The sequence below is a fragment of the Leptodactylus fuscus genome, chromosome 4 (assembly GCF_031893055.1).
Source record: "Leptodactylus fuscus isolate aLepFus1 chromosome 4, aLepFus1.hap2, whole genome shotgun sequence".
Lineage (NCBI taxonomy): Eukaryota > Metazoa > Chordata > Amphibia > Anura > Leptodactylidae > Leptodactylus > Leptodactylus fuscus.
In genome coordinates, this window is record NC_134268.1 from 126,872,350 (window position 1) to 126,891,087 (window position 18,738).

General features: G+C 41.3%; 1 protein-coding gene across 2 annotated transcripts in view; it reads left to right on the forward strand.

Annotated features, from left to right (window-relative positions):
• Window positions 1-18,738, forward strand: part of TMEM245 (transmembrane protein 245) — a 93,691-nt gene that overhangs the window by 31,390 nt on the left and 43,563 nt on the right. For both annotated transcript variants that reach the window (XM_075270997.1, XM_075270998.1), the window contains 3 exons: window positions 6,624-6,728; window positions 12,003-12,085; window positions 17,454-17,544. In XM_075270997.1, coding sequence (XP_075127098.1) covers window positions 6,624-6,728; window positions 12,003-12,085; window positions 17,454-17,544 — 279 coding nt within the window. The remainder of the gene's footprint in view (window positions 1-6,623; window positions 6,729-12,002; window positions 12,086-17,453; window positions 17,545-18,738) is intronic.

Here is an 18,738-nt window from a genome sequence, read left to right on the forward strand (position 1 = left end):
CGCATGCCCGCGGCCACAAGAAAAATGACTGCTTACACAGTAAGTAAGCGGCCATATGGAGGTAAAATATAGACATTTAATTTTTTTTCTATAATCATTTAACCCTAAAATTAACGCATTCACAAAGGGTTAAAGGAGAAAATGCACATCACAGTTTGTTATACAGAGCACAGAAATACCCCACATGTGGGTGTAAACTGACTTTTGGGCACATGGCAGTGCATGGAAGGGAAGGAGCTACAATAGGGGTATGAAAAGCAGATTTTGCTGGAAAAGTTTTCAGTGACATCATGTCTCATTTGCGAAGCCCCTAGAATACCAAAACAAAGGGACCACCCAAAAGTGACCCCATTTTAGAAACTATACCCCTAACAGAATTCATCAAGGGATATAGTGAGTATTAACCTCACAGTTTTTTCACAGATTTTATTAACATTGGGATGTTTAAAAAAATAAAAAAAAAATACTAAAATGTCACTTTATTCCCAAAGTTTTCATTTTCACAAAGGGTTAAAGAGAAAAAGCACCCCACAGTTTGTTACACAATTTCTTCTGAACACAGCAATACTCGTATGTGGTCGTAATCTGCTGTATAGGTACATGGTGAGGCTTGGAATGGAAAGACTTGCAATTGCAGAGTTCCTAGAGTACCAAAACACTGGAATCCCCACAAAAGTGACCCTATTTTGGAAACTACACACCTAAGGGCCCCTTCACACGGAGTATACGCTCACTGATTCTGAACATGTAACACGTTCCGAATCAGCGGCATTAAAACAGATCCCATTGCTTTCTATGGGAGCTGGCATACGTGCGCTCCCCATAGAAATTAATGGGCTGCTTTTTTTCCCCCTATTGCTTTCAATGTGATACGTGCGTATCACATTGAAAGCAATAGGGAAAAAAGCAGCCTATTCATTTTTATGGGGAGCTGACTGTGTGCTGAACCCTGTTGTATATCAGATGTAGCAGTGCTGGCTGTGCGCTGAACCCTGCTACATCAGCACACAGTCAGCTCTGCTGCATCTGAGATAGAGCAGGGTTCAGTGGACAGTCAGCTCTGCTGCATCTCAGATGGAGCAGGGTTCAACGCACAGTCAGCACTGCTACATCTCAGGTGTAGCAGAGCTGTGTCAACTCTGCTATACCTGAGAACGGGCCACAATGGAGACTGCTGCGGACCGATCTTAGACTCCGCCTCCTCACAGACGAGCCTCCAGCAGAACCAGTATTGACTGGCTGAATGCTGTACTCTGTATGGCATTCGGCCAATCAACGCTGGTCAATGCATTCCTATGGGAAAAAGTCAACTCCCGCTCAACTCTTATTATCGCATTATTAGTGGCGCAATACAGGGACTTGGGCATGTTAGATGCCCCCAGACATGCTTCCCCTGCTGTCCCAGTTGCATTCCAGAGGTGTTGTCCTCATTTGCTGGGGTGTCATAGCGGACTTGGTCACTCTCCTTTTTCCCCATAGACTATAATGGGGTTTGATATTCGCTCGAATAGTCGAATATTGAGGGCTATTCGAAATGAATATCGAATATTTTATTGTTCGCTCATCTCTAAAAAAAAAAAAAAAAAATTAAATAAATTCTGACTTCGCTTCTTATCTTTTTAATCTTTTGCCATTCAAGTAACGTTACCTTTATTCTATGGTTCAGTATGATTACAGCCATACCTAATTCATTTAGTTTTTTTCTTTTATGCGTTGATAATTTTGAAGCACAAAAAAATATTTGGGGAAATTAACCTATTGTTTCTGCATTATTGTCTTCTGAGAGGTGTAACATTTTTAATTTTCTGTTAACAGAGTTGATCAAGGGCTTAATTTTTGCGGGATGAGTTTTGCTTTTTATTGGTTCTATTTTGGGGTACACATAACTTTTTGATTACTTTTTATACCATCATTACTAAAGATGAGTGAGTACAATTCGAAACTACTGTTTTGAATAGCACGCTCCCATAGGAATGAATGGACGCAGACTGTGTGCAGGGGGTTAAGCGTCCGGCAGTTTTGAATAGTACTCGCTCATCTCTAATCATTACTTTCTGGCATTTTTTTCGTCTTTTTTTTTTTTTTTTTTTTTTGTCAATGTTCACTGTAGATCATATAAAAGGATGATCTACTGACTGACTTAATAAAATTTAAACACTAAGCTGAATGTTTTCCAAAGTGTCACAATAGAAAATTACAATGCTAAAAACAAGCCCTAAGTCAACACTAAAATAATAAAAAAAAGTTATGGCTTTTAGAATGTGACAATGGGGAAAAAAAGGACCCATGTTCTTTCAGGCGACCTTTCATGTTCTGTAAGCTAGGGCGTGCTATACACTGCTGTATGACATAAATCAAAATCACGATTTATTGACAATTTTAATTTGATTATGCTTAATGAATAATTTTTTTTAGGACACTTCTCTTTTTACATGCCATGCCCCCTATTTACATGGCACACCATTTTAATTTTGGTTATTCACATATAACCAACTCCCTTAAAAAATGGCAGTATGACACAGGATTGTGTTAATGTAAAGTATTTGAAATAATTGATGTGAGCAAGTTCACAAAGATTAATTGAGGTTTCGATTTAGTTTTGTGTTTGATTATTTCCTGAGCACTAAAATAAAACTTAAATTTTTCAGGTGTTTGCCCCTGTTCTGGAATTGGGTGCCATTAGTTTAGGTTACCGTTATCAGTGCATCTTCAGAGGCACTGGCCTTATAGCTCAGTGTCATATCTGAGCAGTGAGGAACATGCCCGTAATGGTACATTTCTATTGCCTTATAGGGGTTCAGGGGTTAAATTAATTTGCTATTGGTCTCTACTCCACAGTCTGGTGTACCCCATGCAGGTTTTCTCCTTCTGCTGCCAAATATTATCAACAGTTTATTGACTGTAGTTAATAGTTGGGTGGTATGATAAAGAATTGTGCACCAAATACAGTATACAGTGGCTTGCAAAAGTATTTATACCTCTGGAACTTTTTTGTCACCTTACAACCACAAATTTAAATGTATTCAGATTTTTTGTGATAGACCAACACAAAGTAGCACATAATTGTGAAGTAGAATGAAATTGATACATGGCTTTAAAAATTTTAATCAAATAAAAATCCGAAAACTGTGATGTACAAAAGTATTCAGCCCCCTGCACTCTGATACTCCTTAATAAAATCTAGTGCAATCAATTGCCTTTTGGAGTCCTTTAATTGGTTAATAGAGTCCATCTGTGTGTAATTTACTCTCAGTATAAATATACCTGTTCTGTGAAGGCCTCAGTGCTTTGCTGGAGAACTCTAGTGAACAATTGGCATCATGAAGACTAAGGAACACACCAGACAGGTCAGAGATAAAGTTGTGGAGAAGTTTAAAGCAAGGTTAGGTTATAAAAACTTATCCCAAACTTTAAGCATCATAAGGAGCACTGCTCAATCCATCATGCAAAAATGTAAAAAGTATTCTACAACTGCAAACCTACCCAGACATGGCTGTCTACCTAAACTAACAGGTCAAAAAAGGAGAGTACTTGTCAGAAAAGTAGCCAAGAGGCCCATGGTCACTCCAGAGTAGCTGCAGAAATCCACAGCTCAGGTGGGAGAATATGTCCACAGGACAACTATAAGTCATGCACTCCACAAATCTGACCATTATGAAAGAGTGGCAAGAAGAAAACCATTGTTAAAAGAAAGACATAAGTAGTAGTAGTGTAGTTTGGAATTTGCCACACGCCATATGAGGGACTCAGCAAACATGTGGAAGAAGGTTCTCTAGTCAGATGAGACCAAAGTTGAACTTTTTGTCCTAAATGCAGAGTGCTATATGTGGTGGAAAGTAACGCTGCTCATCACCCTGGACACACCATCCTCACTGGGAAACATAATGGCGGCAGCATCATGCAGTAGTGATGCTTTTCTTCAGAATGGGCAGGTAAGCTGGTCAGAGTTGATGGGAAGATTGATGGCTCTAAATTCAGGGCAGTCCTGGTAGAAAACCTGCAAGAATGCAACACACTTGAAGGGAGATTCGTCTTCCAGCAAGACGATGTCCCTAAACATACAGCCAGAGCTACAGTGTTATGGTTTAGATTAAAGAATATTCATATGTTAGAATGGCCCAGTCAGGGCTCGTTCACATCTGCGGCCCGGTCTCCGTACTTAGGTTTCCGTTTCCTGCCTAAAACACAGGCAGGATACGGAAACCTGCAGGAGACTTTCTCACCCATTCATTTGAATGGGTGAGAAAGCTGTCCGGCCGTGCGCGGCGGTGAGCGTTTTGCGCTCTCCGCCGCGAAACCGGGTTTTATAATCCGGACACAGTCGGACATGCAGTACTCTGTGTCCGGATAAAAAAACGCTCACCGCCGCGCACGGCCGGACCCGGTCTATGGTTTCCGTCTTCTGGCATGCAGAAGACGGAAACCATAGAACGGAGACCCCAGACGCAGGTGTGAACCCAGCGTCAAAGTCCAGACCTAAATCCCATTGAGCTCCTGTGACAAGATGTGAAAATTACTGTTTCAGACAATCTCCATCCAATCTGAGCTTGAGCTATTTTGCAAAGAATGCCCAAAAATCTCAGTCTGTAGATGTGCAAAGCTGGTAGAGACATACTGTACCGCAAAAGACTCAGCTGTAAATTTTAAAAACCCATGTATCATTTCCATTCCACATCACAATTATCTGCTACTTTGTGTTGGTCTATCACTTAAAATCTCAATAAAATTCATTTTAGTGGGTGGCTGTAAGGTGACCAAAATGTGAAAAGGTTAAAAGGGTTGGAATACTTTTGCAAGGCACTGTATCTAACTCCTCCCTCTTCCAGCTCAGTGATATTTTCTTCTTGTTTTCTTTTTTAGCAAAATCAAGAAAATTGAGCTTAAAATTGAAAAAGAATATGATAAACTTATCTATTGTGGGCGGGCATTCAGGGTTCGACATCATCTTCAGCCACGCCTCCTCTTCCAGCGATGTCTTTGGGTCCCGTCTTCCTCCGGCGCTTGCGAACTGCCATTGATGAAAAATGGCGCGGGTGCATGTGCAGTAGTAGCAGCATGCCACTGTGCATGCACCCGCACCATTTTTTATCAATGGCAGTTCGCAAGCGCCGGAGGAATGCACGCCCACCGTGCACAATAGATAAGTTTAACATATTCTTTTTTAGAGTTTTATTTTAAACCAGGGGGGAATAATTGCTTTTTCCCCCTGACGAAGCCATATTGTGGCGAAACACGCGTCGGGGTGCGTTATCTGCACAGAGGATACCCATTGGTAATGATTATTATACTTTCTTAATCCTGTTCTCATTTATGTCTTTTATTTAATATTGAAATTGAAATATTGTTGGGTTCACATTAATATATCTTGTTCTATTCATATATTAGATCATTTTATGATCATAACTGTAACTTTTTAGAGTATATTGATGGACCAATTGATCTAGTTTGGTATCTTTATATACATACATAGTGAGATTTTATACAGGTTATCTTTTCTAAACATTCATTACCTCTGTGCAATTTGTGGTTGTATTAGTATTCCCCCTATTGATTTTGTCAATCGTATATACATATTTTTTTTTCAAAAATTTAATAAAGCATATATTTTTTACAATATTATGGTAGTTTGCCTGTTTGTTAGGCATTGTATGCACATTTGTTATTTGGCTACCACCACAATGCCCTATATTTCTGGTTAGTATCTGATATAATAGGATCTAAACTGCATTTACACAATCGGAATTGGGTATTGGTGGAGGATGATATGTACTTTCTTGTTACCACCCTTTCCTTGTGAAAGTATGAATCGTTGGACTGGGTGGTTGTCATATTTATTCAGGGGGTGTTGGTATTAGGGAGATGGTTAGACTTTTATTTGGTCCTTTGACATTTGGCGGGAGCGTGGCCACTTTTGTTTTTTATTTAGGTAAGCAGATACTGCCATCATGATATCGTTATTGGTTTATTTATCTATTCCCTATGGGTAGATGACATAAGTTTTGTTTGGTAGAATGGGATACCTTCATCAGTCTATATTGTATCATTGGTGATTGTGGGCAGTTAAATTTATATCACCAGATTTCGACATACATCTTTACCAGCTAATCGCAGTGGGATTGTGCTGTGTATGCTTTCATTCATACCTACCTGCTCTGTGTAGCGCTAGGAACATCAATCTGCAGCCATGGCATTCCCTGTGATGAGAATGGGGACTTGCTGAACTCTCTGGTCCCCAGGCAGCGCTGGTTCTAGTTAAAACTAGCATCGGTGCGACATCAGTTATTGTTAATACCGGAGAGCCCACCATCAGGGCTCAAGGAACTGCAATTATTACTGCAATTTATCTATTATGGTTAGACCTTAGTATTCACTCTTGAGAATCCCCTCTTAGTGACAAGTTGCATAAACATTGTGTCAATTAAACTCTGTAATATCTGTACTCTTTTCATGAGCTACTCTACTCGTTTTTCCAAAATATTGTTTCTACCTGGCATTGTAAATGTGGTTCTCCTTTTCTACACTGTTGAAAATGTAATTTGTGTGTGCTGCTACAACAAAGCTAAACATAAATTTTGTAAAATCTTTTGTAAAAATCACCTGTTTTTTCCCCCCCATTTCTGCAGATGATTGTTTGGTTGGAGAAAACTCTTGACAAAATCATAAGCATCTTCATTATATTCCTGCTTGTCATCGGTACCCTGCTTTTAACATTACTCCTAACTGCTAAGGTAACGTAAAACTTTATTGTGATACAGTGAGTCTCAGAAGTAAAATTCTAGGTTTATTCCCATCTCTGCAAATCTCTATCGAGACAACATTAACTGCCCACAAGTTCCGACCACCAAACTGGGTTTTACAGAACCAGATTGGTGTTGCAATTGTACATTGTTTCTGTAACTGGCATAGAGATAAATTAATCTAGAAAAAGACTATTGCACAACCAAGCTACACCATTTCTGTAGCTTCTAATTCACATAAATATTATAGGCATATCTGCTATGCTGTTTGCATAGCAGATATGTGAAAGTGAAAGTTGAAAGTTGTCACCCAACTAGATGGCAGTTAGGTGCAGTTATCTAGAGCAGAGTGTGAAGCCCCAGAGGAGGAGAAACTCTCCTAAAGCCCTTTTCAGATAACATTCATAAAAATACAACACTAATTTTTATTAAAATGGAGCTGCAATGCAGAATAAAAAAATAATTTTTGGAAAGTGTAGTAAGCAGCCCTACATGGTACTATCATTAGTTTTCCCACGGTCAGATTCCTTTTAAGCCCTTAAGGATGCAGGGTAGTTTGGGCCTTAAAGGGGTATTCCCATGAAGATAATCATATCTAGATTTGTAGAAATTTAAAGTTAAACATTTTTGCAAATATAAGTAGTTAAAAATTCTGCAGACTTTTAAAGATTTTCTGCAACCATCTTAGTGGTGGTAGTTTTTTGTCTTGATTGCTTGCCAATGGATATAACAACAAATGCAGAAACTTTCTATGGTCTAGGATTTGTCAGGAACTCAGCCATGCTTTTCTTATTGTAGCTTGGTTATCAGGAGGGCCCCTAGCTGCACCAGAAGATATCCTGGCCACAATAAAGTAATCATTACTGATTATCTGACTTTAAAAAGTTCTACGTTTATGGTCATATCCACTTTTCCGATCAAGACAACAACTTGTGACCACAAGATACAGCGGCTTGCATAAGTATTCAAGCCCCTTGAACTTTTTCACAGTTTGTTACCTTAAAACCACAAACTTAACTGTGTTTTATTGAGGGTTTAAGTGATAGATCAACACAAAGTAACAGGTAATTATGTGAAATGAAAATGATATATGGTTTTCAAAATTTTAATCAAATAAAAATCTGAAAAGTGTGATGTGGAAAAGTAATCAACTCCCCTATATCAATACTTTGTAGAGCCACCTTTTGCTGCAATTATAGCTGCACGTCTTTTGGGGTATGTCTCTACCAGCTTTACATATCTAGAAACTGAGATTTTTGGCTATTCGTTTTTTTGCAAAATAGCTCAAGCTCAGTCAAATTGGGTGGAGAGCGTCTGAGTGTGTGTGTGTGTGTGTGTGTGTGTGTGTGTGTGTGTGTATATATATATATATATATATATATATATATATATATCTCCAAAAAATTAGGCATATAAAACTAAGTATCTAAAAATATACTAACTTTGGTATAACAGGCAGATACACGTGTGGTACCAGTATCAAAGAAACCCAACCCGATGGACTACAATGACTACCGACCTGTAGCACTGACATCCCACCTGATGAAGGTCCTAGAGAGACTGGCCTTGACACACCTACGCCCTCTAGTGTGCCCCGCTCTGGACCCCCTCCAGTTTGCCTATCGACTGGGCATTGGGGTAGATGACGCCATCATCCACCTTCTTCACAGAGCTCTCACTCACCTGGAGAAACCCGGAAACACTGTGAGAATAATGTTCTTTGATTTCTCCAGTGCGTTCAACACCATTCAGCCAGGGCTATTGAGGGCGAAGCTGAACCTTGGTGGTGTGGACCAGCACCTGTTCAACTGGATACTAGACTACCTGACAAACCGCCCTCAGTATGTGAGAGCCTAGGACTGTGTGTCTGACACTGTGATCTGTAGTACGGGGGCACCACAAGGTACTGTTCTCGCCCCATTTCTCTTCACACTGTACACTGCTGACTTTAGGCACAACTGATCCAGCTGTTACTTACAGAAGTACTTCGATGACTCTACTATAGTAGGCCTTATCACCATCAGTGGATGGTGACGATAGGGAATACAGAGACTTAAATCGGGACTTTGTTGAATGGTGCCAGCAGAACCACCTCAGGATTAATGCTGGGAAGACCAAGGAGATGGTGGTAGACTTTAGTAAACAGAGAAGTGCTCTGACCCCGGTGGAGATCCAAGGGACATGCATTGAGATAGTCAGGACCTATAAGTATCTGGGTGTGCTTCTCAATAATAAACTAGACTGGGCTGGTCACCTGGAGGCGCTGCACAGGAAGGGTCACAGCAGACTCTACCTGCCCAGGAGGCTGAGAGCCTTCGGAGTCCAGGGGCCACTTCTTAGGGCCTTTTTCAACTCTGTGGTTGCTTCAGCCATCTTTTTTGGTGTGGCCTGCTAGGGGAGCAGTATATCAACCAGGGACAGAAATAGACTTGACAGGCTGATCAGAAGGGCCAGCTCTGTCCTGGGGAGCCCCCTGGACCCAGTACAGGTGGTGGGTTACAGAAGGATACTGTCCGTGGTGAGCTCCATGCGGGAGAATAAATCCCACCCCATGTATGAAGATAAAATGGGAGAGACACCGAGCGCCAATATAGTGTAGTAATTATAAACACTCTTGGTGATGATATGTAGTTAGTCTCTTACCTATTGGTGTTGTGAAATGGTCACAACTCCATATGAGCATATAAAAGGTGTTAAAGCAGCAGCTCTTTCCCTTACGCTTTGAAACAACGTGATACAATGATAGGTGATTCCTCAGGCCGTGGAGGGGTAGGAAGTAAGCGCGCACACCAAAGTATGATCTTGAACAGTTTATTAAACACGACGTGTTTCGGGCACCTGCCCTTTCTCAAGTGTGATACAAACTGTGTAGTGGTAAATACCAGTATGCTGCTTCGCTGTATTCACCACTACACAGTTTGTATCACACTCGAGAAAGGGCAGGTGCCCGAAACGCGTCGTCTTTAATAAACTGTTCAAGATCATACTTTGTTGTGCGCGCTTACTCCCTACCCCTCCACTCCTGTCGGGCTTGCCTGAGGAATCACCTATCACCCCATGTATGAGACCTTGATGGCACTTAGTAGCACTGTAAGTGACCGTCTGCTTCACCCCAAGTGTGAGAAGGAGCGCTATCACAAGTCCTTCCTTCCAACCGCGATCAGGCTGTATAATCTACATCAGACCAAGCGAAGATCACTCCATACAGAAAACTAATGATTATGATTATGAAGTCTTCCTTCTTTCTTCTTCTGTTCCTTAGCTGCTATCGACTCCTAGTATATCTTCTCTTCTCAGCTTATGTGTGTCTACGTCTCTAATATATTACTGTGTATTATCCTGTATCTGTATTACTATCCTGCAGTAACATACTGAAATTTCCCCACTGTGGGACTATTAAAGGATTATCCTATCTTATCTTATATATATATACACACAGACGCATATATATGTGCGTGTATATTATATCTTTTTGGAATTCCCCACATTGTACTAAATCTAAATTAATTTAATGCAAACTCTCTAAAACTAATTTGGAGGAAATTTTCCTGGTTAAATCTAACTACACTGAACGACACTAAACTATGGTGACAGTCCTTAATGCTAAATCTAACTAAAGTGACACTAAGATACACTATATATTTTTATATTTATTTATAGTCTGTCTTTTTTTTTTTCTTTTTCTATCTCTGCTGTACTTCTGCCGTAATAGTAATAGAGGATGCCGGTTCTTTAAAGATGGCAGCTGCTCTGCTGCAGCTCTACCGGTTCTCCGCTGTAATGTACAGTAAAGATCTCGTTCTAATGCCCACAATCAAGTTTCACTCTGATCATGGGCATTGCACAGTAGTGTGTAGTCCCAAACTAAAAAAAAAAAAAAAAAAAAAATCCCCCTGGTACCTTTCTGGTTGCCGGCCACCTCCCACGTGGTGAGATTGTGGGAATGTCCTGTTACTTCAGCAGCTGGAAGCCTTCTGAAGACTTCCAGGCCTGCAATAGTAATTTTACTATTGAGGCAGGTCTATTGATCGGAGGAGGCAGGGCCTCCACTATTGGTTATCATTATTGAGCTGTAATAGGCTGCTACCCCTGTTAGTGTTTCATAGCAAATGGCAGCAATCCCACTTTGGGTATTGCCACCATTGATCTTATAATGTCGGTGACCCCCATTGAGGGACTGCCTGCATTTGCTCCTGACATCAAGCTGTGATGGGTTTTTTCCCTTACAGCAGCCATCACAGCATGAATAGGTAAATAAACACAAATAACGGTGAACGCCAATGTGGGATCACTACCATTTTTCACAGGGCATCTAGCTTAGCTGGTCTGCTATCGCAGACAACAGCCATCACAGGTTGATCAGGTAAACAAAGGCAAATGGCAGTGATCGCACATTGACAATCACCTCCATTACCCACATAACTAATGGCGGAAATGTGGGACCACCACCATTTGTCACTGGCCATCTAGATGGGATGGTCTGCTGTTTGGAACAGCAACAATTACATCTTGGACACCTGATCAAGAAGTGGTCTCACTTAGACAAACACTGCCATTAGCATTCTACTAGTCAGTGGTCGCCAATGTGGGACTGCTGCCATTTGTCTGTTTCTCGATAGCGGTGAAGATCTTCTATATCGGACAGCAGCCATCATAGCCATTTCGCAGCCAGGGCAGGGAGGAAAGCTTCTCACTTATCCCCTGTCCTGTGGATAGGAGATAACTGTCTATAATGGGACAACCTCATTAAGTCCTCACTTTTCCATTAATGAATATTCATAATCCTTTCAATGAAGTATGCTGAATAACTACACACTATAATTGAAGCCATATAATGTTTTTTGTAAATTTCTGTAAATTTAAAAATCAAAAATAAGCGTAACGTTCATTGAAATTTGTCGTGATTCATTTGTTGTCAAAAATATTCTCAAAAAATTAGATGTTTCCTAAAGAGGTAGATCTTCCTTCACAGCCAACTGTTGAATGGGGTTTTCTAAGACTGATATTGATGAAGTATCCTCAGAATAGACAATTAGTATCTGATTGGAGGGTGTTGGCTGGTGACAGAGACTTCAGCTGTCATCACTCTTGCTTTTGTGCAGTGGTATGGAAAGCTACGGCATCTATCTCAACACTTCAAAGGGAAAGAGTGGGGATACCATTTCAGGACAGAGGACAGTGTATACACATGATTTTGTTTTCAAGGTTTTTTTTATTATACATGTATGCTTAATTTATTGTTTTATTTCATATATTTATCTTCAGGTACATGAGGAGAGTGTGCATATTATTGAAGTGACCAGCAATCTTATAAATGAGACTGTTTCTAATCATCCTGAATGGGCAAAGTAAGAAGTTTAAAGTTTTATGTATAAAAGGGGCATTCTGGTATTCACCTATCAATGTAGTACTGACGGGTGGTAACTCACCCATTCTGTACATCTCCATATATGTGATATATTTCCTTATTAGGGTATATAAGTCTCTTTCTTTTGGTTGTACCTCTTCCTGTGTACACATTCATGTATTATAAATGGTCATGTTGTAACCAGATTACTTGGTGCCTTGCAAAAGTATTCATAAATCTTGAACTTTTTCACATTTCGTCTCCTTACAACCACAATCTTAAAGCGGTTTTCCCATCTCCTTGTTTCAGCTTTGCTTGCAGTATCTGCTTCTCACTTCCTGTATTTCTCCCCCCCCCCACCTGCTTAACAGGGCACACAATCCTTCTGCAGATCAAATATTATGCAGATGCTTGTATACAACAGACTCAGTGTTATCTGTGTGTTTACATAGAGACATAAAATTGCAATTAACTGAAAAATTTTTCCTGCCAGGACTGAGTAAGTGTGCGTTCACACGATGTAAAATGGAGCGTGATCTGGCACGTATACGGCGTGTCAGAGTTTGAGCGCTCAAAAAGATCCCGTTGATTTCAATGGAAGTTACGAGCTTATACGCCGCGTTATTTTGTACTCGTAACTTTGCGGCCTCAAAATAACGCGGAGTATACGCTCGTAACTCCCATTGAAATCAATTGAATCTTTTTGAGCGCTCAAACTCTGACATGCCGTATACGTGCCAGATCACGCTCCACTTTACATCGTGTGAACGCACCCTAAGTGATGTAATTTGTCCTATCTTCCAGGTCCGTGTTTATAACAACTCTGTGTAAACAATGGGAGGAATAAGGTCACATTTCTTGATTAAGATTTTAAGTCATAGACCAGCACGAAGTAGCAGATAATTGTGAAGTGAAATGAAAATGATACATGGTTTTCAAAATTTTAATCAACTAAAAATCTGAAAAGTGTGATGTGGAAAAGTATTCAGCACCCCCTATATCAATACTTTGTAGAGCCACCTTTCGCTGCAATTACAGCTGCAAGTCTTTTGGGGTATGTCTCTACCAGCTTTGCGCATCTAGAAAATGAGATTTTTGCCCATTCTTCTTTGCAAAATAGCTCAAGCTCAGCCAGATTGGATTGAGAGTGACTGTGAAGAGCACTTTTCTTGTTTTGCCACAGCTGCTCATGTGCGATTTAGGTGTCTGGACTTTGACTGGGCCATTTAACACATTTTGATCTAAACCATTCCACTGTAATTCAGAACAGACACAAACTGATGGAACAAATCACGGGGTCCTGTCGATATTAAGAGGACATCATCGATCATCATCATCATAAATATTTTGGTGTTTGCAACAGCCATTTCAGTTTGATATATCTAATAACTGATGGACACAGTAATATTTCAGGATTGAAATGAGGTTTATTGTACTAACAGAAAATGTGCAATATGCATTAAACCAAAATTTGACCGGTGCAAAAGTATGGGCACCTCAACAGAAAAGTGACATTAATATTTAGTAGATCCTCCTTTTGCAAAGATAACTGCCTCTAGTCGCTTCCTGTAGCTTTTAATCAGTTCCTGGATGAAGGTATTTTGGACCATTCCTCTTTACAAAACAATTCAAGTTAAGTTTGATGGTCGCCGAGCATGGACAGCCCGCTTCAAATCATCCCACAGATGTTCAATGATATTCAGGTCTGGGGCCTGGGATGGCCATTCCAGAACATTGTAATTGTTCCTCTGCATGAATGCCTGAGTCGATTTGGAGCAGTGTTTTGGATCATTGTCTTGCTGAAATATCCATCCCCGGCGTACCTTCAACTTTCTCAACTTCAGATTCTTGAACATTATTCTCAAGAATCTGCGGATACTGAGTGGAATCCATGCGACCCTCAACTTTAACAAGATTCCCGGTGCCGGCATTGGCCACACAGCCCCAAAGCATGATGGAACCTCCACCAAATTTTACAGTGGGTAGCAAAGTGTTTTTCTTGGAATGCTGTTTTATTTGGACGCCATGCATAACGCCTTTTTGTATGACCAAACAACTCAATCTTTGTTTCATCAGTCCACCACAGGACCTTCTTCCAAAATGAAGCTGGCTTGTCCAAATGTGCTTTTGCATACCTCAGGCGACTCTGTTTGTGGCGTGCTTGCAGAAACGGCTTCTTTCTCATCACTCTCCCATACAGCTTCTCCTTGTGCAAAGTGCGCTGTATTGTTGACCGATGCACAGTGACTCCATCTGCAGCAAGATGATGCTGCAGCTCTTTGGAGGTGGTCTGTGGATTGTCCTTGACTATTCTCACCATTCTTCTTCTCTGCCTTTCTGATAAAGCACATTCAGAATCAGCGCGTACAAAGCAGATCCCATTAATTTCAATGGGAGCCGGCATACGTGCGCTCCCCATTGAAATGAATGGGCTGCTTTTTCCCTATTGGTTTCAATGTGATACACGCGTATCACATTGAAACCAATAGGGAAAAAAGCAGCCCATTCATTTCAATGGGGAGCGCACGTATGCCGGCTCCCATTGAAATTAATGGGATCTGCTTTGTACGCGCTGATTCTGAACGTGTTTTACGTTCAGAATCAGCTCAGCGTATACTTAGTGTGAATGCACCCTTTGAGTGATTCGCTGCCTTCATTTGGTCTTCCCTCTCTGCACGGAGCTTTTGCACATATCTAGCAGTATGATTTGCTCCATCCAAACCATCACTTGCCTTCCATTAGAACTTAGCTGTCCTGTTTCCTAAAATGGACAGAGCCTCCAAACGTGGATTCCACCATAGCTCAGTCATTTGTGGCTACTGCTCTACACCTGACAGATTCTGCCTCTCTCAGGGATCCATCAGACAAAAGAGCCTGCCCACTGGAACACCCCTTTCTGGAAGGGATTCCGAATCCAGCTTCTCATCTTTTTTCTGTATGCCTCCAAGTATCTGTGTGTTGCCTCTATTAAAGCAACTTGCCACTCTGCCAATCAGCAGGCTACGCAGTGGCTAAAAATCCGCTGTTTCATTTGGCTCTGCCTCTATCCGAGTGAAGCCACCTCTAAAAGACCGGTTGTGGCCTTTCCCTTCTATACGATGTACAGGACAGACTATATTATTTTTTTGCAGGTTATTAAGAAGCTCATCTATGCAATTACCGGGGTAAAGAGCCTCTTCTCCCTCAGTGAGGTTTTGCTCCAGCCATCCTCATCCGCCCTCTTTCTGAGTTTTTGCTCATTTTTGCATCACTTCTTCTCCAGAGGGCAGTCCTTCCGAGACCTGCACTCCAGGAAACCCTGCTTCAGTGCCAGGTCAGCCTGGCAGTTTGTTCCAAGTCCTCAAGACTTGGCTCTTCTAGTTCTAGGACTTCCCATGTTTCACTGCATGAAGGTCTTTCCCCACTCAGGGCTCATTGGGTAGAGGGGATGGCAACACTTCGCCTGGGAGATCTGGCTTGCCAGTGTGGATGAGAGCTGCGAGATGGTGTCAACCAGCTGCTCCATTTTCCTTGACTCTACTGACTTCCTGCAGGTAGTCTCTGCTCTATGGTTCAGAGAGTCCCACTCCAGAGCGGCCTCAGGGCTTTTTTTCCCTCCCTTTTTCCGTCATCAAGATAGACGTCTCCCTTCGACACATCTTGGACCTGCAGTGGCTCAACTAGTTTGTCCGTGTTTGCAGGTATTATATGGATTTCTTACCGTCAGTTGTGGCATATCTGTAGGACGCCGGATCTCTTGTCATTACTCGACATTCACGATATCTACATCCACATCTGTGCATTGTGTCTTTAGTGGTTTTTTCTTCACTTTGTAGTGGGTTTGCGTCCTTTCCATTGTCACCCTTCCTTTCGGACTGACCTCTGCCTCACGGGTCTTCACCGAGGTGATGGCGTCCCTAATGGCGATCCTCCACTCCAAAGGAGTCACTGTGTTTTCATACTTGGTCATTCTCCCGATCTAGGCCTCCTCCTCTATTGACAATCTGATCAGTTTACGGGTCATTTTGGATCTCCTTTGCCAGTTTGGCTCACTCATCAACAAGGAACAGACCGATCTTGTATCTTCTCAGCACATGGACTTCCTATATCCATAGATTTTCCCTTCAGGAGCCTAAGATCCATGCTGTCCTGTCCGGTGCTTCGGAATGTTGGTCGTTGTTGGTTCTGTGTTCTGCGCTCTTCTTTCTTTTTTGTTTGTGTCTCTCTCCTACTGCTTCCGTACTGGCTAGCACACTGTCTGTGGAGAGGATATAACCCAGAGGAGGAGCCGACTGCTTTTGCTATTCCTAGTGTCAGCCTCCTAGTTTTCAGTTTTTTACCCATGATGCTGTGTCCCCCAATTAATAGAATGAGAACAGCATTTTACGGTGAGTACAAGAATTAAATGTTTTCATCCAGTGGACTTTTTTGCATCATTTGTAGTTGCAGGTAAGTATAATATTTTTTTTGGTTTATTAAACATTGTCAGGGTCTGGGGTTACTAGGTGGGGTGGCATAGACACGAGTCCAGTTTCTTCAGTCCAAACAAAGGTAGAGTTTATTTTCACCCAAAACAAAACGGTGCAGCAACAAAAGGAAACAATACAAAAATAAATACCTGCCCGGCTAGGCTCTAACTGAACATAGACTAGGTTACCTCACCTATAATAGCAGAAATCAAAAGCCAGATGAATAATTCAGGACACAGCTCCAAAAAAAGACCTCTCTGTTTGGCACTCCAGCCAAGCTCTGCCAAAGTCTGCTGCTAGAGCTGACTTCTTAAGCCTCCTTGATGAGGAGACTCTCTTCAGCTGAGTCGCTGCCGGAACATCCCCAAAGTGTGGACTGGAGGGGGGTGGAATGACAGATCCCACTACCAACCTACCTGCCATTCCTAAAAATCCAGCCCAGTAACTGGAACTCTGAAATAACCCTCAGCAGACAATAGTTAGCTGCTGAGAAATGTTCTTTCTGGAGTTTTCTCATCTCACTCACCTTGGTAGTCTGGGTGAGATGTACACCCCCTCCATTACCTGACCAGCCATCGGCTTACAACATCTATTATTTTATTACATTTTGGAGTAACTATAGACATTCTTTGACCATCTTGGAGTTAACTTGTTTGCCTATACGATTAGAGCTATTGGTTGAGCTCTGGCCGTGGTCTTGTAGTTTGAGAAAATTAGGGATATGCAACCACTGTTCTGGTGGTCAATGGTCAGTCACAAACCTAGCATTTATCACCTATGCAATAACTAAGAATAGCAAGGAAAATAATAAATAGCACTAGAATATTTGATTTGATATACATTTCAAACCTGTCTTTTCACAAGATGTTTTGTTTTAAAATCTGCCATTGTACTGAATAAGTTTCTCTGTTTGCAATGCAGCTGGCTACCTGAAGCACAAGTCATCCAGAAGGCTCTTAACTCTGCTGCGAACAATGTATATCAATATGGCAGAGAGTGGATCACAAATAAGGTAATCATTGTCCTTCATAAAAGTACTGTTTATTATTCTGTTCGGGTTTCGTTTTCATAGCGTTCACTGTTTAGCCAAAATGGCATGTCATCTGCATTCTATTTCAGTATGATTCCAGGAATACCGAATTTATAAAGTTTATTTACATTTTTACCCTTTAACCCCTTAGCGACCTTTGACGTAGTATTATGTCATGGGCGCAAAGTAGTTCGCGCACCATGAAGTAATACTACGTCAAAGACAGCCCGCCTGAGTGGGCGGGCTGCATCGGAACCGGGTGTCAGCTCTACAGTCAGCTAACACCCTTTTCCATTACCGATTGTAGGTTTTAACCCTTTCAATGCGATGGTCATACATGATCACCGCATTGAAAGGGTTCCGCGACCTTTTTAACCCCCCCCACACACACACCGGCGAGATGGGGGGGTGTCAGTGTCTGTAATATGTAGCCCGTGGTCTGGCCAGTGACCCCAGGCTTCCCGGAGCACCCACCTACCTGGCTGATCCTGCCAGGACCTTCCGGCGTCAGGCTGTGCGTCTGCACAGCCTGACTTCCTGTCATGCACTATGAGACATGTGTATGCTGTGTCTCATAGAACATCACACTATCAGTAATCAAAGTATTGCTGAGTCAAGTGTCCTAAATGGACACATGAAATAGTGAAAAAAACAGTGCAAAAAAATAAAGTGTTTGAAAAAAATTAATAAAGTTATTAAAAAAAAACAAATTCCCTTTTTTCTATAGAAAATGAATATTAAAAAAAAAAAACTAAACTAAAAATTAAAACAATACATATTTGGTATCGTTGCGTCAGTAACAATCTGTACAACAAAACTGAAACAATATTTAATGTACTTGTTGAACGGCAGGAAAAAAAAAACGGAAAATCCTGCCGGAAGTAATGATTTTTCGCCATCTCATCTTACAAAATATACTATAAAAAGTGATCAAAAAGTCATATGTACACCACAACAGTACCAATAAAAAGCACAGGCTGTCCCGCAAAAAATAAGCCCTCAACCATCACTGTCAACCAAAAAATAAAAATGTTACGCCTCTCAGAAGATGGCGATGCAAAAATCAATTATTTACGTCCCCAAATGTGTTTTCCCTCTTCAGAATTAGTAACGCATAAAAAAATAATATAAATGAGGTATCGTTGTAACCGTACCGACCCGCAGAATAAAGGTCAC